The sequence below is a fragment of the Sus scrofa genome, chromosome 7, assembly GCF_054392235.1.
Source record: "Sus scrofa isolate SSC_HxYL_T2T_F1_AM1 chromosome 7, Sscrofa_HxYL_maternal_Yorkshire_Landrace_v2.0, whole genome shotgun sequence".
Classification (NCBI taxonomy): domain Eukaryota; kingdom Metazoa; phylum Chordata; class Mammalia; order Artiodactyla; family Suidae; genus Sus; species Sus scrofa.
Window position 1 is genome coordinate 67262078 of NC_139389.1, and position 27408 is coordinate 67289485.

At 50.4% G+C, this 27408-nt stretch overlaps 1 protein-coding gene across 4 annotated transcripts; it reads left to right on the forward strand.

The window, feature by feature from the left end:
- On the forward strand, positions 1-26538 carry SCAMP2 (secretory carrier membrane protein 2). 4 transcript variants are annotated; one of them, XM_005666127.4, is made up of 10 exons: positions 16-184; positions 13594-13662; positions 14088-14186; positions 14971-15099; positions 16374-16491; positions 17026-17154; positions 17835-17994; positions 19677-19778; positions 24700-24817; positions 25022-26533. In XM_005666127.4, the coding sequence occupies exons 1-10, from the start codon at positions 128-130 to the stop codon at positions 25154-25156; spliced, it is 1116 nt and encodes a 371-aa protein (XP_005666184.1). In that variant the 5' UTR covers positions 16-127; the 3' UTR covers positions 25157-26533.
- The last annotated feature ends 870 nt before the right edge of the window (positions 26539-27408 follow it).

The window sequence follows — 27408 nt, forward strand, 5'->3', positions numbered from 1 at the left end:
TGCTGCGCCTGCGCCAGAACGGCTGCCTCGCTCCCGGAAGTGGAGGGTCTGCAAGAAGAGCACCGCTGGGTCTGGGTGCCAAGAGGCAGAAACGCTCGCGGAGCTAGCCCGTTGGACCCCGATCGCCATGTCGGCCTTCGACACCAACCCCTTCGCGGACCCAGTGGACGTAAACCCTTTCCAGGTAGAGTCCTAATCTTACAGCGCTCTCTAGTGCCAAAGGCCGCACCGCCCTGGCCTCTTTCGCCAGGGTCGGGAGACGTGGCATAGGAGGGACGGGCTATCTGCCCAATGGGAGAGCAGGCTCTGAGGGCTGGCTTATCATAGCTCCTGGGGGGCGGGACTATCAGCAGGTGGAATAGCAGAGGAGGCGGGGCGCTGTACTTTGGAAAGAGGTGGGACCATGTAGCTCCCCAGACGTAGCCCCTCTAACTGGACACTGCTGAGGAAGGACATGATCAAGGAGATCCTCAGCTTCAGAGAGAGAAGCGATTTCACCTGAGGGGGTAGTGTGGCTACATCCCACAGTCTTGGGGAGACACCAGCCTTGAGTCACTTTAGATGGCAGCAACCTAATGAGGTGGTGGAACCCTATAATTGGGGTGAAAGTGGAGAAAATCCCAAGACCACCCCTCCACAACACAGACACAGCCAACTACTGTATAAGGTGTAGGAGAGCCGCTGAGGTTTATCAGGAAAGGAAGTCTGGTAACCCAAACTGAAATACGGCCTTGATAACAATTCCACACCTCCGCTGTGGGTCTGTTTTTGACTGGATTTTGGCTAGATGGGAGAGCCCGGGTTAGAGAGGGAGGAGAAGTGCGGAGCCTCTGGTGATCTTGAAGCACAAGGAATGTTGGTCTCATGGATCTATGTGTGATGGCGAGGTAGTTGAGATGCCCTGACCTATGAGCTGCCTTGACCCTTTGAACAAATAATCAAGGAGAAAACAAACTTCCTACTCAAAGTAAAAACCATTCTGCCTTTGAGCTAAGAGCACAGGGGTATTCTTACTCATGATGAAGGGTTGGGATTCCAGTTAGCTCCAAAGCTCCCGTGCCTCTCGTTTCATGTCTGTCCAAAACCAGTTCTCGGGAAGCTTGCTTGTGCTGACGGGTGATTTATGAGCCCTGAGCTTTCTGCTTTGTCAGGATGTCACCAGGCAGATGAACTCATCCTGCTTGTACTTTTTTTGGTCACTGGCAACTTCCAAGTTTCCTGCAGGTGTAGGGGGAGTCCTTGGAGGGGTCCTTGCTGCACCTCACAGCATGAGCTTTCCCACCTTGAATCCACCTTCAAGGGTCAGAACAAACACAAAGGAGACTAGAATGAATGTCAGATAATGGACATTTTGTGCCTCTTTCTTGGTCTCAAGGTGACTTAGCCAATGGAAGCCCTCAAGGCAAGTTTTGGTAGCTTGTTCTTTGTAACATCAGGGAATTCCTAACATTCCTCTTATAACTTAACGCTTCTTGACAGAACTGTTTGAAGGACTTTATCTCTTATGTAATGCAGTCATCTCTATTTGAGTAAAGAAAGAATATTTGCTTTTTTTTGGTCTTTTTAGGGTCATACCCACAGCATATAGCGGTACCCAGGCTAGGGGTTGAATTGGAGCCGCAGCTGCCGGCCTACACCACAGCCACAGCAACGCAAGATCTAAGCTGAGTCTGCCGGCCTACACCACAGCTCAAAACAATGCCAGATCCTAAACCCACTGAGCAGGGCCAGGGATCAAACCGGTGTCATCGTGGATAGTAGTTGGGTTTGTTACTACTGTGCCACAATGGGAACTTCCATTTTCTTTCTTTTTTTTTTTTTTTTTTCTGTCAGTGTTTTCAGATAACTGTTTTGCTTTAATTATAAAACTGCTGCATGATACTGGAGTTTGGGTTTTAGTAAGGATCTAATAGCCCTTTGGCTGTGTGCTGTTGTAATGATATGCCTTTTTTTTTTCCTTTGGTCCTGTCAGAATCAGAAATAAAATATCCGCTGCTATCTGACAGAGGCAGTCAGCTGTCCAAATATGTAGAGAGAGCTTGTCCCCAGTGCTAGTGGTGGGCAAGATAGTTGGCCTGAATTCTGCCCTATATTGAAAGTCTTAAACCACATCTTCAGCTCCAGAAATGATTGTGCAAACTGTGGTAGAAGTAGCTTCTGCATTCCAGCGAGACGGTCTGTCCAGGCAGCCCCAGGATATGACAGGACAGGAAGCAGCTGTGGTCCTTAAAGAGCAACATCTGGTGGGGAACTCTGTGTGGAAAGAAGAGAGCTGGCTGGCTGCAATTCTGCTTCTCCTGACCCTGGGCTGGGTTTTTCCTCTTGGTATATAGCTGTGTGGGGGCAAAGGAACTTAGAACGTGAGACCCCCAGTCTCCTTCTCCTGGAGAGCTACCCTCCCTCTCTTTGTGATGGTTGTGTATGCCACTTTCCTGACTGCCAGGGCTGGAACATTGGGAGGGTGCAGCCCTAGGGTGACTGGGTGTGAGCCTAGCTTCATTTACCCAGGGTGTTGGCACAGAGCTCAGGAGAGAACAGGCGGAGAAGCGATAGACTCAGAAACTGGCACACCTAGCCAGCTTTCAGAGCAGAGTTAATTTTTTTTGCCTTCACTCCACGTGGTTTACGAAAATATACTTAGTGTTTAGAATCCATGGTGGACTGTTAGAACCGAGAACGTCCTTGGAAATCTCTGCTAACCCCTTTAGTTGAGAGATGAAGAAACCGAAAACTCAGTGAGGGTGGGACATGCCGGAGTCCCCAGCTAACTTGAAGCAGGAAGGGGCTCAGTTCTGGGTGTCATTCTCAGGGCAGTGCTGTTTTAAACTGCCTTGGGGTTATTTAGGCTGCTAAGGAAAGAATATAATGTCATCATCACTGTCACCATTCTTAAAATGAGAGTACTGGTGGGGTGAAAGTAACAATTTAATATTAAGTAAGCTTTTTTGGCGGGGGGGGGGCACGGTTCAGAAATTGGGGCTGGAACAATATGAATTGTATGTGCTTTTTAAGACAGTACTTTAAAACAGCACATGTTCTGATTAATACCGGTCCTGAAAGGTGCTCCAAGTTCTGTGGTTAAATGAATTTGGGAATCATTTTTCTTGAAGATTGACCAGGCTTGTTAGTTTGTTAAAGGCTCTGAGAAATCCTACAATAAAGATATTTGCTCAACTTTGTTTGACCTAGCATTTCTCAAAGTTATTCAACCATGGAGTCCTTTTTCTGCTAACTCTTAAATATCCCCTGAAAGTCCTGGTGTGCCTTTTAAGTTGACTTCCTTATGCACGTTCTTGATCCACACCCTGCTCCCATCCCCACCCCACACTGTGGTCATGGGCTTTTATGACCTCCTCCTTGTGTGCAGTTATAGCGGGATTATTAGAAAACTTCCTGCAGAGTAAGGCTGCTAATGGAAAGTTGTCACAAGAGTGCAGCAGAGATTTTACCAAACTCCTAGGAGGAAGGAGGAAAGTGTAAGCCAAGTGTGGTTGATTTCCCAACTCCACTGGCACTCCCCAATCCCTCTTTGAATTATGGCACATCTGCTTTGTACCATCTGGCTACACGGGTGTCCTGCTTTCACCTGATTCCAGCATGTCTGTTCCCCAAAGTTTCTCAGTAAGTCTTGTCGAATGATGAAGAGGTTGAGGGCTACAGGTAGACATTGCACTGCCCATTGTATTTTTCAGCAGTCCACTAACAAGCAGGTCATTCAGACAAAAGCTTGGGCTGCTTTCCTACTCGGGCATTTCTGCCAGGTTACCCCAGGCAGGAGGGGGAATGGACTAGCTGGTGGTGCTGAGCAGAGAAAGCCTTTCAGTGTTTGTGAGTTGCCAAATCACACCATATCACTTTCACACGTTGCCTCCTTGCAGTTAAAAGATAATCTTGGTGGTGTGGCTGCTTCCCAAGGATTTAAACATTTCTCTCCTGTAGGAGGAAAAAGTGGTGGCAGCAACGTGATTTGGGTGTGAACAGAGTTACATGAAGTTCCCAGCACAGACAACTGAGGACTCTGTCACTTCTCAGAGAGGGTGGGCTCCAGCTTGACTGTGGCTTTGGGAATTCATGAAATCACCAGTTAGACCTGGTGGAACTTTCCTGGGAACAGGAGCTTTGTCTCAAGAAATCTGAAAATGACAAAGTTCACATAGTTTAACTGACTCCAGACAGCTGCCCAGATGGGGGCAGGGAAGGTCTCCCTACCATCATGGTTGGCGCCTGGAGCTAGGCTTGGTGTTAGAAAGCACTGAACTTTGACGCTATACTTCTGTTAAGTTTTTTTTGGATCCACTTGGTATGGGACATCAGAGACACTGCTGAACTTTGACCCTATACTTCTGTTAAGTTTTTTTTGGAGCCACTTGGTATGGGATAATCCTGGATTTAGAGAAATGGTGCTGTTTTTTTTTATTTGTTTGTATGTTTTTTGGTCTTTTTGTCTTTTTAGGGCCACACCTGTGGCATATGGAGGTTCCCAGGCTAGGGGTCTAATCGGAGCTGTAGCCACCGGCCAACACCACAGCCACAGCAACGCCAGATCTGAGCCTCGTCTGCAACCTATACCACAGCTCATGGCAACTCTGGATCCTTAACCCACTGAGCCAGGCCAGGGATCAAACCCACAACCTCATGGTTCCTAGTCGGATTTGTTTCTGCTGCGCCACAATGGGAACTCCTGGTACTGTTTAACTAAGGCAAACAAGGGGTACTTGATGCTGCTTCAGGGAAGGGTGCCATACACATTAATCAGCAAGGTGTGACCTGACCAGCAGCACTCCTTTGAGATGCTGACACATTTGTGCATGTCACCGAGCCACTGCTACTCGAAGGGCCTGTGCAGGTGACCAAGGTAAATGGGCAGATGGCCTGCCAGAGCTTCTGATCTGGCAGGAGAGCTAAGAAATGCTCGCTGATCATGACAACACACCGTGGTGCGATGAGGGCAGTGAAAACTTGACCAGAGGATCTGTGAGGCCCTGAGGAGGAACAGTGCAGACTCCTGTGGTAGGAAGGGCTTGAGCTGAGAGCAGAAAGCCTGGCATATGGCACGAGAGGATATTTCAGGTGAAGGAGCACCAGGAACCGAAAGTTGTTTCCCTGCGAGGTCACCCCCACAGCCCAGGCGCCTCCTCACTTTTGGATCCTGTGGTCTCTTTGGGGACTGTGGGCCCGCAATACGTCAGCTGCTGGTGACGCAGATGCTTATCTGGCCAGTCTCTCGCAATCCTCTCCGTCCTTGGCCTCTTTACACTGGTAACTCTCACCTCCTTCTGCTTGTTTTCACCTCCCGTCTCGTACATTTAGAGGTGTCCTGGAGTTCTGTCCTTGACTTTGTTCCCACCATACACCTCTCGGAGTAAGTCCTCCCATGTCTGTGGTTTCAGAACAGCATCCACCTACCAGTGGTCCCAGATCTAGAACTCTAGCTCTCACCTTTTTCCTGAGCTTCAAACCAGTATATTCAACTCTCACCTGGACATTTCCACCCGTTCCAACCAGTGCAACTCAGTATCTTCTCGGATCTTCTCCCTGCTCCCACTCCTGAGAAACCCGTTCCTCTTCCCCCCTGACCACCTGTCCTGCTCAGGGGCAGCTCTGTCCTCCATTCCCCCGAGCTAGCGACTCCCGTCACTCCACTTCCTCCTTTCTCCTCCCTTCCCCTTCATTGCCCTGCAGTAACTCCATACCCCCAACCAACCCTGAGAGTGAATGAGCCTGTGGCAGCTACCTGAGAAGGGTCTCTGGTAGAGAGACCCCCAGTGTCATCCCTTAGTTCAGTCTTTGCTGTCCCCACGTGGACTTTTATGTCCCAGCCAGTCACCCTCTGCCATCCACCTTCCCCTCGCCTTACACTCCCCTCCCTGCTGGCAGAGATGGTCACGGCATTTCCCACTCACAATCTCTGGTTTTCCCTTAGGGTAAAGTCCAAACTCCTGTAGTCAGGCCCAACCTCTTCATCGGGCTGGCTTCCTGCTGCTCCTGGCTCCTGTCCCTTGCTCCACAGTCTGCAGGACACCTTTAAGCTCTTTTTAAAGATGCCGTATCTCGGGAGTTCCCATGGCTCAGTGGTCAACGAATCCGACTAGGAACCATGAGGTTGTGTGTTCGATCCCTGGCATTGCTCAGTGGGTTAAGGATCCGGTGTTGCCATGAGCTGTGGTGTAGGTTGCAGATGCGGCTCGGATCCCACATTGCTGGGGCCCTGGCATAGGCCGGCAGCTACAGCTCAGATTTGACCCCTATCTTGGGAACCTCCATATGCCATGGGAGTGGCCCTAGAAATGGCAAGAATACAAAAAAAAAAAAAAAAAAAAAAAAAAAGATGCTGTGTCTTTGCAAATGCTTTTCTTCTCTCCCTTTTTGGTGCTTGCTACATTTCTTTCATCTCTCAAAATCCAGCTCGGGTCCTACCTCTGTGAAGCCTTCCCCGAATCTCCAGACAGCTTCCTCACTCACTCCTCTGAGAGCCCACTGCACTTGCTCTCCTCTTCTCACAGCACTGATCATGTGCTCTCACTTCTTGACCTGGCTTCTGTTTTGCTCTCTGTGCTATTTGCTTCTTGAGGGCAGGAACCAAGGCTTTTTCTTGGTGCCCTCGCCCTGTGCTTGGTGTGGAATAGTTTGTGTAGGGAGTAAACAGAGCTGGAAGGAGATGGCAGGGGGCTCCATTTGAGAGGACAGGCTGGTGCCAGGTCATGGAGGGCCTCAATCCCAGGCAGGGGAGTGAGTGAGACTCACTTTTCTGGGCAGTTCTATACACCACTGCTGTGGCAGAGGGGGAGGCCCCCAAGGTGCATCTTGCTCATTTGGTGGGTTTTCAGGCTCTCTTTTTAAAAATAAATGTATGGAGTTCCCTGGTGGCTCAGTGGCTTAAGGATCCAGCATTGTCAATGCTGTGACTCTGGTTACTGCTGTGGCATGGGTTAAATCCCTGACCATGGAACTTCCACATGCTGTGAGTATGGCTTAAAAAAAAAAAAAGGAGTTCCCATGGTGGCACAGTGGTTAATGAATCTGACTAGGAACCATGAGGTTGTAGGTTCCATCCCTGGCCTTGCTCAGTGGGTTAAGGATCCGGTGTTGCCATGAGCTGTGATGTAGGTCGAAGACGTGGTTCAGATCCCTTGTTGCTGTGGCTCTGGCGTAGGCCGGCGGCTACAGCTCCAATTAGACCCCTAGCCTGGGAACCTCCATATGCTGCAAGAGCGGCCCAATAAATGGCAAAAAGACAAAAAAAAAAGAAAGTTCTTGTTGTGGCTCAGTGATAATGAACCTCACTAGGATCCATGAGAACACAGGTTCAATCCCTGCCTTTGCTCTGTGGGTTAAGGATCCAGCATTGCTGTGAGCTGCGGTATAGTTTGCAGACGGGGTTCGGATCTGGTGTTGCTGTGGCTTTGTGTAGGCTAGCAGCTGCAGCTCTGATTCCACACCTAGCCTGGGAACATCCATATGCCACAGGTACAGCCCTTAAAAAAAAAAACAACAAAAAAAACAGTAAGCGTGTGTTTAACATAAACATAAGATAATCACATCATAGGGAGTTCCCATTGTGGTTCAGTGGAAACAAATCTGACTAGTATCCATGAGGATGTAGGTTCGATCCCAGGCCTCGATCATTAGGTCAGCTTTCTGGTGTTGCTGTGAGCTGTGGTATAGGTCATAGATGCGACTCAGGTTCCCGGTTGCTGTGGCTGTGGTGTAGGCCAGCAGCTGTATCTCTGATTCAACGCCTAGCCTGGGAATCTCCATATGCCGCAGGTATGGCCCTAAAAAGCAAAAAAAAGAAAAGAAAAGATAATCACGTTATAAAAAATTTGGAAAACAAAATAAATCATCCATATTTCTACTAGTCTGTTATTTAGATGTGAGTTTTCTGGGTGAGTACTTTTGACAGAATCATCATCCGCTATTCATATAACCAAGCCTTTTGTGTATTGCTGCCCCGAGTTCTTAGCTGTGATTTTTAGTAGCTGATTAGGCCATCAAGGGGATGTGCACCCAAATGTACTTGTGCTCGCTGTTACTGAATATTTAAGTCATTTCCTGCTTTTTTTTCCTGTTGTAAATACTTATGCAATGAGTACATTTGCAGGTACAGATTTTTATATATTTTCATCATGGATCCTTAGGCTCTGGGTCAGAGGGTACCAAGGTTCACTGTGTCTCTTTATGCGCCTGGGACCCAGCCAGTCAGTCTGGGGATAACTGCTCTTTCTTGTTCTATAACACACAGCCTTGTCGCCAGAGTAAACAGGACTTCACAGAGGTTCCAAAGTCCTGGTGACTCTCTGCCCCCCAAGAGAGAGTGGCCAAGGTTTGTTTAGCCCATGAGGTTATTTATTTAATGTGTTTATTTGGAGACTGAAATAAACCACACATTAGGAGCTGGGGTGGAGTGTAGGGTGGGAAAACAAGAAAGTCACAGTAAGCTCCAGCACAGCCAGGAGATGGGATGTGCATGGAAAGGGGTTGCCAAACCAGGGAAAATAAGTGTGTTTTTCAAGGCCCTTCCCCAGCAGAGCTCCAGCCTGACTGTGCTGCCTCTTTTTCTTAGGTCCCTTACACCCCAGCTCCACGGAGGGCTCCCCTTGCCCCGGAACTGTGATGGCCTAAGATTACTGACTGGGTTTTTGCTCCCCTTCCTGAAACCCGCCTGGGGCTGCCCCTCCCCTCCTGTCTTAGGCTGTGTGCCTGCCGTCCAGCTACCAGATATGGTCTTCAGAAGGGCAAAGGGCTGTGCCCTGTTCTCTTGGTGTGTCCCTCACACTGTGACTCTTTGCTGAATGAAAAGATCTGAGTTCAGGGGCGTTCTCTTTGTTATAAATTCAGTAAAGGGCATGAGCCAGTCTGAGGCCTTTGGGTACCCAGGATGTGTCAGGTTACTTCTTTGTAGGTGAAACTTAGCTCTCACCATGCTTTTTAAATAACTGCTTGACCCACTTAACAAGCCAGTTGACACTTGGTGAGTGGGAAAGAAGGTCATTGCTGTTGACTTTTTATTTTTAACTCAGTAAAAGCTGAGGGTCCTCATTGAAGCTATGTGTCCTACCAAGGGTGTTTGCCAAGAAAGACTGCTGTGAAGTCCGTGAGTAAAGAGTTGAGCAGAGGGAGTTCCTGTTATGGTTCAGCAGGTTACGAACCCGACTCATATCCATGAGGATGTGGGTTGAATCCCTGGCCTTGCTCAGTGGTTAAGGATCCAGCATTGCTGTGAGCTGTGGTTGTGGTGTAGGTTGCAGATGAGGCTCAGATCCCATGTTGCTGGGGCTGTGGCATAGACCAACAGCTGTACCCCTGAGGCAACCCCTACCCTGGGAACTTCATGTGCTGCAGGTGCGGCCCTAAAAAAACCAAAAAAGACAAAACAAGCAAACAAACAAAAGAGTCAAGCAGAAGCAGTCATCCCGGTCACTCATGGTGCCCTGTCACCCAGCCAGCCCCACACCAACAGGGCACCTTCTCTTGGTCCGCCCCCATGCCTAGCTCTGGGGCTCACTGCCCACTCAGGTTTACCACTTTCTTTAGAGACAGACACACTTGGTTTCAAAGTCAGGCTCAGTCACTACCCCTGAGGTCTTGGATGAGCTACTTCCCCTCTGAGCTGGGGCTTTCTTCATCTGCCAGCTGTAAAGCCTTCTCCCTCACAGGGTGGTCTTGAGGTTAAACGAGAAGCTGTAGCTTTTCTCAGCCAGGGCTCCTCAGCTGAGCCACAGAACACAGAAGCTAATTGGAGCAACTCTTTTCTCCATTCTCCCAGGACGGAACACAACCAGGCCTTTTCTAGATGCACAGCAGAGGAGTCAAGTCATTGCAGACAGTGGATGCCTGAGGGCAGTAGGGCTCAATTTTCTTGAGAAAGGCTGGTAGAACCTCCTATTTTTATTTATTTTTATTTTATTTTTATTTTTTATCTTTTTAGGACCGCACCTGCAGGATATAGAGGTTCCCAGGCTAGGGGTCCAATCAGAGCTATAGTCGCCGGCCTACGCCACAGCCACAGCAATGCAGGATTCGAGCCATGTCTGTCACCTACACCACAGCTCACAGCAACGCTGGATCCTTAACCCACTGAATGAGGCCAGGGATTGAACCTGTGTCCTCGTGGTTGCTAGTCAGATTCATTTTCTCTGAGCCATGACGGGAGCTCTGGTAGAACCTTCTTTTTTGATGGCTTGCCACAGTGGCCAGTTCTGGAATGACTAGAATTCCATAATAGCATTGCTGGCACATGGGAGGCATTCAGTAAATGTCAGCTCCCTTCTCAGTCCCTCCTCCTTCCTTCTCTCTCCAAGCCTCAGCTTCTCTTGAAGCCATGCACATCTTTCAGAATGTGCCTGGGTTTCCTCTGATGGAAAGTACCCATATCTCCTTTTCCCAGGCAAGGTGCTTCTGGGCCCCAGGGCTGCCGCTGTGATGCGAGTGGCCCTCCCCTTCTCTGTGCCCTAGCATTTGGGCAGTACCTCCTAGAGAAAGCAGAGAAGGGCCTACAGCATGCAGCATTTATTCTCAGACATTAGCTGAGCTTTTGTGTGCATCAGGCCCTTCACCAAGTACTAGGGAGCCAGAAGAATGAGCTAGATACAGAAGCACTTGGCTGCAGCGTTTACAGCCTGCTAGTGGAGACAGGATCTGTTTATGGTGAGCTTGGCAAGGGGTTCAGGGACAAGCCTTCAAGATTTTTGAAAAAGGAGAAGGTTTCAGCATGGACAGGGTCGTCAGTGCTCCCCAGCCCCCAGACTCCTCTTCTGGCTGACTTTGGTAAAGGAAATGACATCTCTTCATGGGTCTGGAGCTGCCAACACATGTACCTTAGCCAGGGATGTAGACCAGCACCTGAAACTGCACCAGAGCCACCCCTCTGTCCTTGTCCTCTGGTGACAGACTTGAGTAACCAGTTCCTTGAATAGTGGATCGGATTTCAGTGACTTCAGCTCACTTACTCTCCTGTGGCTTGATGTCTGCTGAGTCTGAAAGGGGAGCGGATTCTGAGCCTTAAATCATTCTTGCAGGAAGCCAGTCCAGTAATTCTGGGAGAAATCTGCTAGTTGTTCAGCCAACAAATAACCCCAAGGCCAATTCCTCCAACTTCAGGGGCCTCTGGAGCCTGAAGTTGTCACTTTGTGCGAGTTGTAGAAGCCACCGGCAGGGATGGTGTCCAGCAAAAAGGACAGAGCCACACTGCCTCTTTGCACAGGAGACTGGGTGGGGTGCAGAGGCTGAGGCTCATCCAGAGACAGGAAATGAGTTGAGGCTGTGTGCCCAGCTCTGGGTTAGGCCCTGGGGCCCTTCAAACACAGTCTTGTCCTCTAAGCTGGTGGCCTCAGTGGGAAAATGTATGACAAGATGTGTGAAAAAGTCACATTCATAGCTGACTGGTCCTCAGCTCTATAAATATTGGAAATAGAGAGCCAGCTCCCATTTTGAGACCTAGGACAAGTACTGCACTATGGAGAATGTCATTTCCACATGTAAAAATGAGGGGCTTGGGGGTTCCAGTGGTGGCTCAGTGGTTAACGAATCTGACTAGCATCCATGAGGATGTAGGTTCGATCCCTGGCTGGGTTAAGGATCCAGCTTGCTGTGGCTATGGCGTTGGCCAGCAGCTACAGCTCCAATTTGACCCCTAGCCTGGGAACCTCCATATGTCGTGGGTGTGGCCCTAAAAAGCAAAAATAAATAAATAAATTAAAATGAGGGGCTCATCTAGTATCCATGAGGATGCAGGTTTGATCCATGGCCTTGCTCATGGGTTGAGGATCTGGCGTTGCCACAGGCTGCAGCATAGATTGCAGATGCAGCCTGGATCCCATGTGGGATCCCATGTGGCTGTGGCGTAGGCTGGCAGCTGCAGCTCTGATTTGACCCCTAGACTGGGAACTTCCGTATGCTACAGGTGCGGCCCTTAAAAAAAAAAAAAAAATGAGAGGTTGTTCCCCAAGGGTCTCTCTCCTGTTAACATTGTGTTTAAAAATCCAGTCTATGGAGGCTTCCTGGTGGAGGGGAAGCGGAGCAGGAAGGACAGGAGCATCTGGACGAGTCATCAGGGACTGAGGGTGAGGTGTACAGATAGCGGTGCCTAGGAGAGGCCTTAAAACGGGCCTTGGCAGAGTCTGGTAGCAGCTATTTCTCCCAGGGGCCAAAGGCCAAGCTGTTAAACTGGACTTGAGCCACACCTCTTGCCTGGGAAGAGGAGGGGGTGCACAGGAGCTCTGTTGGATGAAGGGCAGGATGAAGCCAGCCCAGCCCCAGGCCAGCACACAGAGGCCGCTTGGTTGGAGAGGGTGGTAGGGACCCCATGAGGCCTTAGGCCGGAGGATTGCCCTCGGCAGAAATCAGATGGGAAAGGGGAGATTGAAAACTCAGGAAAAGTCTGTGTTCTAAGGACGTTTTTGCATTTTCTGAAAAGAATCCGAAAAAAAAAAAAAACAAAAACCAAAAAACCCAAAACATTTTCCTGGCTTTTCATCTGAGTCCTTCATATCTGTATTCCTAGCAACTGTGCACGAGGTAATAAAATCACACAGGCAGCCAGCAGCATGTGTTTGTTCCAGAACCCTAAGCTGCCCTTTAAAAAATAAGAAGAATAAATGCTTTCTGTAAAATCATAAATAAAACAGTGCAGAGAGGAGTTTCCATTGTGGCTCAGCGGTAATGAACCCAACCAGTATCCATGACGATTCGGGTTTGATCCCTGGCCTCGCTCAGTGGGTTAAGGATCCGGTGTTGCAGTGAGCTGTGGTGTAGATCACAGGTGAAGCTCGGATCCTGTGTTGCTGTGGCTGTGGTATAGGCCGGCAGCTATAGCTCTGATTGAACCCCTCCTGGGAACTTTCATATGCCGAGGGTGTGGCCCTAAAAAGCAAAAAAACAAAAAACAAACAAAAAAAAAAAAACAAGAGGGAGTTCTCGTCGTGGCTCAGTGGTTAATGAATCCGACTAGGAATCATGAGGTTGCAGGTTTAATCCCTGGCCTTGCTCAGTGGGTTAAGGATCCGGTGTTGCTGTGAGCCATGGTGTAGGTTGCAGACGCGGCTCGGATCCCATGTTGCTGTGGCTCTGGCGTAGGCTGGCGGCTACAGCTCCAATTAGACCCCTAGCCTGGGAACCTCCATATGCCACGGGTTCCCATACGGGAACCTCCATGTGCCACAAAAAAACCAAGAGTATAGAGAGATTATAAAGTGAAAAGTAATTATCCATCCACACTACCTCCTTTACTCCCCCCCAAAAACCCCTCCCTGGAGGTAAATAAACTATTTTGAATTTATAAAGAGCACTTACAAGAACATGGATGGTGTCTATTCCCAGGTCTCAGAGTGTAAGCCTTACTCTGAGTCTTTTCTGGGAAGTCATCTGGTCTGAACCCCTCCTTTTTCAGAACTAGAGAAGAGATGGCAGCTATGGTGTGTCAGGGGCCAGGCCCAGGAACCTTCTGGAGAGGCTTTTGTGGGCGCTAGGAAAGGCCATCAGCAGCTTCACTTCAGCCAGGCGTCCCTGGAAGGGGCCAAGAGACGATGGTGCCCCACCACCTCACCACGGTTCTCCTTTCTCCCCAGTGTCTAATGGCTCTTTTTCACCTTCTAGGATCCCTCTGTGACCCAGCTGACCAATGCTCCACAAGGAGGCCTGGCTGAATTCAACCCCTTCTCCGAGGTTGGTGAACTTGCTCTCTGAGTCCCTGGGTCCCCTAGGTGGTGCTGGCATCTCTGGGGTAAGGAGCCTTGGCAGAGACACAGACAGGCTGAGAAGGTGCCTTCCTCAAAGGGACAGACCTACTGTGAACTTGGGGTGCAGTAAGGATGAGGAACTCATTCATTCTCCCCTGAGATTTGCAATCTGGGCCTCTTCTGGAAGAGGGCCAGGAATTGCTGGGGGCTCTCCAGCACAGCCCAGGGGTCTGTGTTGGGCATCACATTGCCTGGACCCTGAGGCTTGTTGGCCAAGAAGCTGCAGAGGGAGGCCCAGAGGGAGGGCCTCTCATGGGCAAGGGCATATCACTCACCCTTCTGTGGGTTTGTCCCCACATGGCCAACTAGTGGAGGCCCACTCATCTCCTTGCTCTGATCTGCCCCATGCAGACAAATGCAGCGACAACGGTTCCTGTCACACAGCTTCCCGGGCCCTCGCAGCCAGCAGTTCTCCAGCCCTCAGTAGAGCCAACTCAGCCAACCCCCCAGGTATTGTTGACAAGGTCCCTTTGGCCTCTTACTTCCAGAAAGGGATGCACCCAGATCAATAGCTGAGCCCCAGGATCGAAGGTGGGCAGAGGGCTTTCATCCCTGGCTCCCTTGATCATCTCTTTGGAGTTGGTCACTGCATATGGAGGGTCTGCTCTGCCAACCTTTATCCTCACCCCCACCCTGCTCCCACCACCCACAATATGCTCTACTCACCAGACCAGCGTCCTTGGTGTCAGAGCAAGTATTTGCCCCTGTTGTGCCATTTCAGATCCTCTCAGGCCTTTTGTTTATTCTGCCTTCCTCATGGCCCAGAATCTCTCTCTCTCTCTCTTTGTTTTTTTTTTTTTAGGGCAGCACTCATAGCATATGGAGGTTCCCAGGCTAGGGGTTGAATCAGAGCTGCAGCTGTCTGCCCACACCATAGCCACAGCAACGCCAGCTCTGAGCCGCATCTGCGACCTACACCACAGCTCACAGCAACACCGGATCCCCGACTCACTGAGCGAACCCAGGAATCGAACCCACGTCCTTATGGATACTAGTCAGATTTGTTTCTGCTGCGCCACGACAGGAACTCCTCTCTCTGTGTTTTTTTAACCTCATTTACTCCTTCCTGTTTGCCTTTGTCCCTTCACTGCCTTCCTGTTTGCCTTCGTCCCTTCACCAGATACTGTGAATCTTGTCTGTTTTGTGCCACACTCCCCTCCACGCCTCATTGCCCTACCCCACGCTCCTCGCTGCTCCCGGTGAGCGTGGCCCACAGTGGAGTTGTATGTTGCAGCTCCTGCTTAGACAGGCCAGCAGGTTCCTGCCTACCAGATTCCTGGCAGTGAGCGAGCTCTCAGAGAGGCAGATGCTCCTAGGCGGAGATAGTATTCTCAGAGACAGCTACATGCGAGAGCTTCCCAAGGTAGGCCAAGTGCAGATGAGCAAGAGTGAGGGCAGGGCGCCTGGAGCCTGCTCAGGCTGGGCTGTGGACTCCAGGGGGCCCCAGGCAGCTCCTGCCTTCTGATTGGACGTGCTCTGAATGTGCTGCCCCCACCTGGGCCCCACCCTTGGCCCCAGAACCCTGTGGAGGTAAAGTAAGGCTTGGAGGCAGAGGTAACTTTGCTGTTTGGTTGGGTAGTGGGCTATAGGGACCTAGTCCTGCTCAACTGAAGTTGCAGACTTGGAGAGAGGAGGCTAAGACTCTCAGGGTGGTCTAGTGCAGTTGATTCCTGGTTCTGCTTCTGTCCCTGCTGCCTCGTATTTACCTCCGGAAGGCAGCCTTAGCTCCCTGGAGAACTTCTTTTGGGGGGGATGGTGGAGTGTGTGTGCACACGCACGTGTGTACGTACATGTACATGTATGCCTGCCATGTCATCCTGTGGGATGACCAGTTTAATACCTACTCCCTAAGAGGACTGTAGACTTTAGGAGGAAACGGGCACCAACACGGGGTGCAGGGCCCTGGGATGGAACATGAGGCCCAAGCCTAGTTTTCTGCAGCTTCATGTGTAGTCTCCTAGCTGCCTTACCCAGAGGCCTGCCTTGCCTAGAGAAGGCTAGAGCTTGGACTCTGCACACATGAAAGCAGGGTCAAGCGTGAGGGGCCATCCTGGGGTATAGCCAGTCACAGTTCAGGTGGACCTCTGGGCAGCTGCTGGGGCTGGGGCAAGGGGAGGTGCTTAAATATAGATCCTTGAGGCTCCAGGTCCCCAAGGCTGCCCTCAAGTCTCTTCCCTTCCCTGTCACTGCTAGCTGGTTTGTACTGTTTTCCTTACACACACACACATGCAGACAGGCACACATGCATGCACATGTATAAACTCTTCAAATCAGGCTTGGGTCTCTGGGTTTCTGACTATAAGTTAGTCTCTTGTGAGGTCTTCTTCCCTTCACTGTTACCCCAAAGGCTTCAGTGAACTTTGCCTTGACTCTGATATGGGGGCTAGTTCCCCTTGATGGCAAGCTCAGGGATGAAGGGGAGAGGAGAGTCCTGGTAACGGCTAAGGGCCAGGGGTGATGAGAGGTGGCAGGGGCAGGTCACCTTGGCCTCTCTGTGGTGGTCTCAGGTACCCAAGAGGTGGGGGCTGGCACTTCCTCTGGGTGGGCTCTCCCTGCATGAGGCAAGGCCCCTCTGACTTCTGTTCAGGCTGACACTGTCTCTCGTGTCTGGGTGCCCGTCACCTCTGTTTCCTCCAGGCTGTGGCCTCTGCAGCTCAGGCAAGCCTGCTCCGGCAGCAGGAAGAACTGGACAGAAAAGCGGCTGAGCTGGAACGCAAGGAGCGGGAGCTGCAGAACACTGTGGCCAACTTACATGGTATGGGAGGCTGCATGGGGCTGGGCCACCATGCCCAGCTCAAGGAGTTGTCTGAGCCCGCTTGCTCTGGGGCAGCCTCAGAGCTTTGCTGAGCTCTTGTTCATCTTAGAATGGTCTTGGTCTTGGGGAAGAGCGGTGAGGTGGAGGTCAGGAGACTTGCCATGTAATCCTAGTGGATGTAGATTATTTTTATACTCCTCAGCTCTAGAATTCTTCGATAGAGTGGGGGCGCTGGTCCCAGGATTCCTCACTCATGAGGTTGACCCCTTGTGCTATGGGCTGTTTGTTAATAAAAATAATCACTTGGGCCGCTGAGCTGTGTTTCCCAGGACAGTAGGGGTCCATATCTTGGAATGAGCTCATGGTATTTGCGTCCCATCACCCTTTCCCATCCTGCCCCATACCCAGGGACCACAAGCCCCACTTGCTGGTACCCCTCTGTTAGCCCTGGTTTGGGTGGTGTACTGAGCGGGTGTGTGCACTCTGCCGTGCCCTGCTGAGGCCCGGCTCACCTCCTCACCTCTTTCCAAACAGTGAGAGAGAACAACTGGCCACCCCTGCCCATATGGTGCCCCATCAAACCCTGCTTCTATCAGGATTTCTCCACAGAGATCCCTGCTGACTACCAGCGGATATGCAAGATGCTCTACTATCTCTGGATGTGTGAGTCCTGCTCCTGCCCCTTTGAGCTCCAGGGTGAAATGGGCTGTGACTTGAGAGCCCTATCCGTGCTCTGGCTCCTCCTCCCTGGCTGGCTCCAGTCTTCCTCAGTGCTGGGGTGGGGTGGAGGTGCCTTCTCCCACGTGACTGGCCCTCTGCAGTCTGCTCCCTGCCTGGGAACCTCCCCGAAAGGGCCAGTCCAGGCCACAGATCAGGTAGGGTGGGACCGGCTGGGGGCTTCTGAGTTCCTGTGCAGCTCACTGCACTAAAGGGCCTTCCTTAGGCAAAGGCCTCCCTTCCCCACAGTCCCCTCAGCTCCTAGTTGTTGGGATAAAAGACTTCTTGGAGCTCCATTGTGGGCCAGGGGAAAAAGTTGCTGAGAGAAAGACTTCATTCTCAAGGATCAGTCCTTGGGTCTGCATCTGCCTTTCCACTGCCACCTCTCAGATACCTGGACTGTCCCATCACCTTTTAGGAACTTGGTTTGGTCCCTGGTTTTATGGTCCCAGAAACCCAGATTTGAGAGCTAACCCCGTTGGTGTACAGACCGAGTTCCTTTAGTATTTCTGCAGCTGCCCTCTCAGCGTGGACCTCATTTCCTCTCCCGAGGGCAGTTTGCCTTGTTGGGGAGCCCTTCAGTCACCCTGGCTTAAGCCCATCTCTCTCTCCCTCTTCTTCCTCAGTGCATTCAGTGACTCTGTTTCTGAACCTGCTTGCCTGCCTGGCCTGGTTCTTAGTTGACACCAGCAGGGGAGTAGACTTTGGCCTCTCGATCCTGTGGTTTGTGATCTTCACCCCCTGTGCCTTCCTCTGTTGGTACCGACCCATCTATAAGGCCTTTAGGTAAGTGGGGCTGGGACAAGGGGTGAGTGTATGGCTGGCATCCCCAGCAGCAAGCCAAGGGCCATAAGTCCTGGGACCCCATCCCAGTCTTAGAGCAGACTTTCCCATTCCTACCTATAGCGAGAGCAGACAGGGCTCTGGAGCCATTGTCTTCAGGTCTGCTGTGGGCCATGTCCTTGGATGAGGCACAGGAGACCTGGAGAAGGGATCGGGAGTTTTACTTGCCTTTCTCCTGTTCCCAGTCTGTCTGGTGGGATTTTAGTACTAGGAAGAGGGTGCTCCTCTGATGGAAATAGACTTCTCTGATAGTCAGAGTTGGATAAGCTCTCAATGGCATATTTCTCCACACCCATTTCTTCCCTCCCCACCTCCCCAGTAGCTCTCGAGCATCACTGAGTGCCACTATTTGCTTGACCTGGAGTAGATACTGTGGACGTTAATGAATCCACCTCACAGGGCTTTTAAAATTGTGCCTCAGAGTTGATGCTTTCAGCATAGGGAGGCAGCAGGCCCCTGGAAGAGGGGGCAGGGCAGTGGCTGAACCCTCCCATGCACTCAGCAGGCAGAACCTGCACCCTCACTGTGTTCTAGCTCTCCAGGACACAGAGATAGAGGTTCTCAAAACATCAGTTTGGTCCGATGTTTTTTGTTTTGTTTGTTTTTTGTTTTGTCTTTTTGCCTTTTCTAGGGCCACACCTTAGGCATATGGAGGTTCCCAGGCTAGGGGTCTAATCACAGCTATGGCTGCCGGCCTATGCCAGAGCCACAGCAACACCAGATCCAAGCCGCCTCTGTGATCTACACGACAGCTCACAGCAACGCCGCATCCTTAACCCACTGAGCGAGGCCAGGGATCGAACCTGCAACCTCATGGTTCCTAGTCAGATTCATTAACCACTGAGCCATGACAGGAACTCCCTTTTTTTTCTTTTTAATTGTAGTTGATTTACAGTGTTTTGTCAATTTCTGCTATACAGCAAAAGTCCCCAGTTATATGTATATATATATTCTTTTTCTCACATTATCCTCCATCACGTTCCATCACAAGTGATTAGATATAGTTCCCTGTGCTCTACAGCAGGATGTCATTGCTTTGTCTAATGTTTTTTACTTCCCGAATACCTTTTTTTCGACCCAGGCCTACATTTTTTTTTCTTTTTACAGCTGTACCTGTGGTATATGGAAGTTCCTGAGCTAGGGGTCAAATCAGAGCTGCAGCTGCCAGCCTATACCACAGCCACAGAAACACTGGATCCGAGTTGCATCTGTGACCTATGCCACAATTTGTGGCACTTCCGGATCCTGAACCCACTGAGTCACTGTTGGAACTCTTACAGTTTTATTATTAGGGATTTATACCTTTGGCTTAGATTTTCTTGCCTGTTATAAAATGCAAGTAAGTACTCCAGGAGATGAACTATTAGGCTCTTCATATTGTCTTTTGGGTGAGCAACTTTATTAGCTCTTTGAGGAAGGGGTCAAACATTGACCTCTTAAATTGGAAAGCAGTGGCAGGCAAGCCCTTTCTGATTATGGTGGTGAGTGTCTGCATGTCTGTGTCCTTGTGCACAGTGTGGCTGCCCCACCAGAACTCTGTCTGCTCCCGCATCCTGCCTTCTGGCTCTAAGTGAGGAAGAAGCCCAGGCCCTCTAGTGACTTCTCATTTCCCTCTCTCTCTACAGGTCCGACAACTCCTTCAGCTTCTTCGTGTTCTTCTTTGTGTTTTTTTGTCAAATAGGGATCTACATCATCCAGTTGGTCGGCATCCCTAGCTTGGGGGACAGGTGAGACCTGGGGCAGCACAGAGGGAATTGTACCCTGTTCCCTGCTCCCAGGAAGCTCCCACAGATGACTTGTCTTCTGACATGTGGGGAAAAGGGAGGGAAGGGAGTGCCCCCATCCACTTACTGTCCTGCCTTGCTCACCATTTTCTGGGGTGTTGTGGGTGAACTTGGCCTGAATTCTTAGGCTACCAGGGCTGTGTCCTGTACTGACTGATGGCCTCTTCTTCCTTTTTTCCTGTCATGTCCTTCTTTTTTTCTGGCTTCCACAGGCCCCAGACTAGCCCTGGGGGTTGTACAGCTGCTGATGGATGTCTTGGCCTTTGCAAACTCTGAGCTGTGACTTTTTGTCTTTTTTTTTTTTTTCCGCCTTTTCCAAGGCCACTCCCATGGCATATGGAGGTTCCCAGGCTAGGGGTCGAATCGGAGCTGTAGCCACCGGCCTACGCCACAGCCACAGCAACTCGGGATCCGAGCCGCATCTGCAACCTACACCACAGCTCATGGCAACACTGGATCCTTAACCCACTGAGCAAGGCCAGGGATCAAACCCGCAACCTCATGGTTCCCAGTTGGATTTGTTAATCACTGAGCCACGACGGGAACTTCTGAGCCGTGACTTTTCTCAGAGGCCCTTTAACCTCAGGAGATGGAGCCCGTGCCCCTTGTGGATTGGCTTCTTCTGGCTGCCCTCCTTGAGCATATAGCTGACTTGAGTGTCCTGGCTGCTGCAGTGCTCAGCTCAGAATTAGTCTCAGAAAGAAAAGCTGATGGCTGATGTTTTCCTTTCTGCTCCAGTGCACAGGGAACATTACAGAAAGGTCAGGCTGGCACTTGGCTGAAAGCCTGAGCCTGGAAGGGCTGCACTATTTTGGTCCCCTCCCTTCAGTGGAGCTGACACATCCAGAGTGGTAGGGAGGGGTGACTCACCTCATGTTCCGATCCAGTGCACACTGCCCTCCCCCCTGCCCCTCTTCCTTCTCACCTTGCTCTTTCTAATCTGGCCCCTTTTCTCTTTGACTGGTGACCCAGTTTCATTACTCATTACCCTAAGTGAGATCCTGGTAAAGGGCTATGATTAATAACTGCTGTTTACACCCTGGCCTGGGAGTTGGAAGGCTTGAGTTCTGGTCCTGGCTCCTCCCCTCACTGCCCTGCCTGGGTCTGTCTGGATGAGCTCTGCAGCCTCCAGCCTCCCAAAGCCTTTCTCGTCTCTCCTCAGAGCACCCACAGTTGGGTTGGCATAAGGCCCCCTGCCTTATTTGTTGATGGTAAAATACACACAACATAAAATTTGTCATTTTATTTACCACTTAAACCATTTTCAGTATACAGTTCGGTGGCATTTTATTAGTCATACTGTTGTGCGAATATCACCTCTGTCTAATTCCAGGACATTTTTACCCTGTAAGGAAACTCCATACCCATTAAGCAATCATTCCCCATTCCCTCGTTCCCTGAGCCCCTGGCAGCCATTAAACTGCTTTCTATCTTTCTGGATTTGCCTGTTCTGGACGTTTCATGTAAATGGAATCATACAGCATTTGACTTTTTATACCTGGCTTCTTTCACTTAGCACACTGTTTTCAAGGTTCATATTAGTACTTCATTCCACTTCATGGCTGAATAATATTCTGTTATTTTTGGAGATACTGCATTTTGTTATCCACTCACTCATCAGTTGATAGACATCTGGGTTTCTACCTTTTTGCTGTGAATAGCGCTACTATGAACATCTGTGTAGAAATTTTTGAGTACCCATTTTGTGTTCTTAAGGATATGTATCCTAAGATGAAATTACTAGGTCTTTTTTTTTTTTTTTGGTTTTTTTGCCTTTTTCTTGTGCCGCTCCTGCGGCACATGGCGGTTCCCAGGCTAGGGGTTGAATTGGAGCTATAGCTGCCGGCCTACACCAGAGCCACAGCAACTCGGGATCTGAGGCTCGTCTGGGACCTACACCACAGCTCATGGCAATGCCGGATCATTAACCCACTGAGCCAGGCCAGGGATTGAACCTGCAACCTTACGGTTCCTAGTCAGATTTGTTAACCACTGCGCCATGACGGGATCTCCTTACTGGGTCTTATGGTAATTCTCTATGTAATTTATCAAGGAACTGAACCATTCATTCCCAGTAGCAGTGTGTGATGGTTCCAGTTTCTCTATATCCTTACCAACACTTATTATTTTCCTTTTTTTTTTTCCCTATTAATAGCCAGTCTAGAAGTATGGTATTTCATTGTGGTTTTTGATTGGTGTTTTCTGAATGATGAATGCATTGGCCATCTTTTATGTACTTGTTTAGCCATTTATATATTTTCTTTGGAGAAATGTCTATTGAAATCGTTTGCTGGAGTTCTCTTATGGTGCAAGCAGGTTAAGGATCTGGTGTTAGCACTATAGTGGCTTGGGTTGCCACTGTGATGCAGGCTAGATCCCTGGCCCAGAAACTTGCATACAACATGGATGCAGTAAAAAAAAAATTCATTTGCTAATTTAGTAATCACATTGTCTTTTTGTTGTTGGGTTCTTTATATATTCAGGATACGAGCTTCTTATCAGATATGTAATTTATAGTTTTTTTCCTTTCCGCATGTTTTTCATTCTTTTTTTTTTTTTTTTTTTTTTTGGTCTTTTTGCCTTTTCTAGGGCCGCACCCATGGCATATGGAGGTTCCCAGGCTAGGGGTCTAATCACAGCTATGGCTGCCAGCCTACACCAGAGCCACAGCAATGCGGGATCCAGCCGTGTCTGCAACCTACACCAGAGCTCATGGCAACTCCGGATCCTTAACCCACTGAGCAAGGCCAGGGATCGAACCCGCAACCTCATGGTTCCTAGTCGGATTTGTTAACCACTGTACCACGACGGGAACTCCTGCATATTTTTCATTCTTTTTTTTTTGTTTTTTTGTTTTTTTTTTTTTTTTTGGTCTTTTTGTCTTTTGTTGTTGTTGTTGTTGTTGTTGTTGTTGCTATCTCTTGGGCCGCTCCCGCGGCATATGGAGGTTCCCAGGCTAGGGGTCTAATCGGAGCTGTAGCCACTGGCCTACGCCAGAGCCACAGCACCGCGGGATCCAAGCCGCGTCTGCAACCTACACCACAGCTCACGGCAACGCCGGATCGTTAACCCACTGAGCAAAGGCAGGGACCGAACCCGCAACCTCATGGTTCCTAGTCGGATTCGTTAACCACTGCGCCACGACGGGAACTCCCTATTTTTCATTCTTGATGGTGTCCTTTGGTGTACAAAGTTTTTTTTTTTTTTTTTTTTTTTTTTTTTTTTTTTTTTTAAATTTATTGGGAGTTCCTACTTTGGTGCAGCAGGTTTGATCTGCAGCCTGGTGAGCCCCAGCTGCAGCTCGGATTCGATCCCTAGACAGGGAATTTCTGTATGCTGCAGGGTGGCCAAAAAAGAAAAAAAAAAAAATGTGATTGTCCCATTGGGGCAGCGGGTTAAGTGGGTTTGATCCCTGGCCCAGTGCAGTGGTTTATGGATCTGGCATTACTGCAGCTGTGGCATAGGTTACAACTCTGGCTTGGACCCAGTCACTGGCCTGGGAACTCCATGTGCCACAGGGCAACACCCTTCCCCCAAAAAATGCTCTCTCTTTTTTTCTTTTTGGCTGCACCTGTGGCATATGGAAGTTCCCAGGCCAGGGGTTGAATCCAAGCCACAACTTTGACCTGTGGCACAGCTGGGGCAACACCAGAACCTTAACCCACTGTGCCAGGCCAGGGATCAAACCTGTGCCACCAAAGAGACAACGCCAGATCATGAACCTACAGCGCCATAGTGGGAACTCCTGCAATCTATTTGTATATGTTAATATTGTATCCTGATACTTGCTGAACTTGTTTATCAGTTCTAGTAGTTTTTGTGTGGAGTCTTTAGGGTTTTCTTTTTTGACTGCACCTGCAGCATATGCAAGTTCCCAGGCCAGCTGTGACCTATGCCACAGCTGCGGTAATGCTAGATCCTTAACCCACTGTGCCACAGCAGGAACTCTGTAGGATGTACAAAAGTTTTTTAATTTTGATGAAATCCAAGTTATTTTTTGCTTGTATTGCTTGCGCTTTTGATGTCATATCTAAGAACCATCACTAAATCTGAGGTTATGAAGAGTTACCTCTGTTTTCTTCTAAGAGTTTTATAGCTTTAGTTAGTAGGTTTGAGTTAATTTTTGTGTCTGGTTGAGGTAGGGTCCAACTTCATTGGTTTTGCATGTGGATATCTAGTTGTCGCTGCACCATTTGTTGAAGAGGCCATTCTTTCTCCATTCAGTGGGGTATTTTCAAAAATCAGTCAATGATAAATATATAGGTTTGTTTCTGGACTCTCAGTTCTATTCCATTGATCTGTATGTCTATCCTGATGCCAGTTCCACACTGTTTTGATAGTTGTAGCTTTGCAGTAATTTTTTAAGTCAAAGTGTGAGGCTATCCCCTTTTATAGATGAGGACACTGGGGCTCAAGGAGGAGACATGACTGACTGGAGGCAGAGGGGTTGTCCCTGGGCCCCAGTGGGAGGAGCTGAGGTGACAGGATGAATGGAGCGGATTGGCCAATGACCTTCCTTCCCAGAGGGAGGGCCCTCAGGAGTGAGCAGCCAGGCTTTCCATGTCCCCGGAGCCCCCAAAGCACAGGGAAAGGCCCCACCCAGTGCTCCTCCTGTCATGACAGCAGCCACATCCTCCCTTCAAGACCTCACATGGCCAGAAGATTCCTCATGGGCAGTATGTGGCCTGAGGGCCTTCACAGAAGCCTGGCCTCTCACAGGCTAAGGATTTCTGGCCCTCAGAGTTCTGCTGCAAGAAGATATCTGGGTAGTATTCCACACACAGTGGCCACTGGGAGAAGAGTCCCTCCAGGGAGCCCTGGGACCCACTCCCACTGTGCTCCCTCTGGCCTCCTCCCTTTGCAGTGGTTGGATCGCAGCCCTGTCCACACTGAAGGAAGACTTGGCCGTGTCAATCATCATGATGGTGGTGGCTGGCTTCTTCACCCTCTGTGCCGTGCTCTCACTCTTTCTCCTGAAGCGGGTGAGTGGTGGTGCTGGGCCAACAGCAGACCCGAGGAAGCAGGCACCTCTCTCCAGCCTTCTCCATGGAGATGTCCATCGCTATGGCCTCCTGGGTCCCCAGAGGTCCCGCAGCTCCCTCCAAGGCTCTGGGTGGGAGGTCAGCAGGCTGGGCTTCCTGGTGGCCCACAGGGCGGGCTTCTCTCACCGTAGCCTCTTTCCACAGGTTCACTCCCTGTACCGCCGGACTGGGGCCAGCTTCCAGCAGGCCCAAGAGGAGTTTTCCCAGGGCATCTTCAGCAGCAGGACCTTCCAGAGCGCCGCCTCATCTGCTGCCCGAGGAGCCTTCCAGGGGAATTAGTCCTCTTGCCTCTCCTCCCTTTGGCCCAGCCCTTTCTCTCAACCTGCCTTCTGAGCTGCACTTTCTGTGGGTGCCTTACGCAGTGGTTATGCCCAGCACAGACCTGGGGAGGGTCTTGCCCGTGTTTCTTCCTCCTTCCTCAGCAGCCAGCTGTCCCTTCCACTTGAGGAAAGGGGAGGGAGGGACAGGGACTTTTTTTTACACAGGAGAAAAGAGGAAAACAAAGCTATCATTCCTTCTCTGGTGGTGGTTTGGTAGGGTTTTTGGTCCCTCTGGAGACAGTGGGACTGAAGTTCTCTTCTACACACACACGCACACGCGCACACACACACGTACACATTTGGGATCGCCAGCTGCCCTGGGCCCACCACAGCTGGAGTTTTCTTTCTGTCGGGGTCCTGAGACACCACTCTTACCTGAGCAGGCCTGGCCTGAATCTGGCTCCACAGGCCCGCTCTTCCTTCCTAGCCAGGCTGAGGAGGTCTCCTAAGGGCTCCCCTTTAGATGAGCTGAAGTCTGGGCTCTGTTCCCCAGGTCAGTCTCGGGTGGTCTTTGGGCTTCCAGAGCCTCTGGCCTGGTTGCTCCAGCCTTACGTTTCTCACAGTTTCACAACCCTTTAGACCCGTTCCCTCCTGGTATGGGCAGTACCCTCTGGGGTGCTCCTTGAACCCTTTCCTCTTTAGACTTACTGAATGTGCAATGGGGTTGGTTGGGATTTGGGGATGGGGAGAGCTCGAGGACACTGACCCCAAGTTGTCCTGACCAGCCTTTGGCAGTCTTCTAGGAGAGTGGGTCGCACTGTTCTGGTGTGGTTTGTTTTTGGTCCTGTTTGTTTTGATTTCCTCTCTTCCTGAGGGACAGCTGCCCTTTACCTTGCCCCCCACCCCCCGCATCAGCAATATCTAGCTTGTATGACTCTTAGGGAGGGCAGGGGGAATCAGTCCAGAAATGCATCCTTCAGACTGGACTGATGAGCCACCTTTTTGAGAGTTCCAGACTAATCCTCCAGGGTTCCTCCCATACTTCAAGTAGAGACTAGGTCACCTTCTTCTAGTCCTGGGGATTTCCCAGGACATGTGTCACTGTGATGGGTACCTAGTAGTTCAGAGTTAAAACCTGTACCGTGTCCACCACAGGTGGTACAAGTGGGTGTGTGGACTGAGGGGACATCTCAAAAAACTGGCTTGCCTTAGGTCTCTAGGTCCTGGGCCCATCTCAGGCAGCCCACAGGATGCCACCCCATACAGCCCCAGAGCCACTGGATGATAATGTCAGTGACGACGGTTTTGTAAACTCCTTTCTGGTATTTTTTTCTCCATGTAAAAATGTATATGTTATGTCTCAATTTTTGTCCTTAAATAAAACAAGACATTTTCAGACAACATTGGTCCTCGTGTCTGCTGGACTTGGGAAGTGGGAGAGGCCCACAGGGTAGGTGGGGGCTGAGGCACGCCAGCCTCAGGCAGGAAGGGACAGTGAAGATGCTGCATCTGGCCACTCCACTCCCTGGCTGGTCTGTGACAGGCCAAGGCCCTCACCCCTGGGGCTAAGCCCCTTACTGAGACTGTTTGGCCTCTTCTGTGGTAATTTCTTTTCCTTCTTTTTCTTTTCTTTCTTTTCTTTCTTTCTTTCTTTCTTTTTTTTTTTTTTTTTTTTTTTGTCTTTTTAGGGCCTCACCCATGGCATAGGGAGGTTCCCAGGCTAGGGGTCGAATTGGAGCTATAGCTGCTGGCCTACACCACAGCCACAGCAATGCAGGATCTGAGCCACATCTGCAACCTACACCACAGTTGGTGGCAACAGCAGGATCCTTAACCCATTGAGCGAGGCCGGGGACTGAATCCACGTCCTCATGGATACTAGTCGGGTTTGTTAACCACTGAGCCACGATGGGAACACCCTGGTGGTAATTTCTTGTACCAGTACTTTCACGTTCGGAGCTGCTGGTCTTGGGGAAAGGGGGCCTCTTGGAATCTTCCCTACATTTTACACACCTGCGCAGCAGGACTCCTCCTCTGTCTTCCCGTGGTCGATCTCTAGGATGCTGTCTGAACCTGGATGAAATTCCCCGAGTGATCTGTCTGCCGGCTCCTGCTCACTTCTATTCAGCCTGCCCAAGTAGGTCTTGTGCGTACTGGCAGATCATGTGATTTCCAGGGCCGGTGGGGGCGGACGCCCTGGACGAGCATCTGGGGGGTGGGGAGCCCCGCCCAGCCCGCCGTGCTGCACTTCCGGCGGGCGGCGCTGGGGGC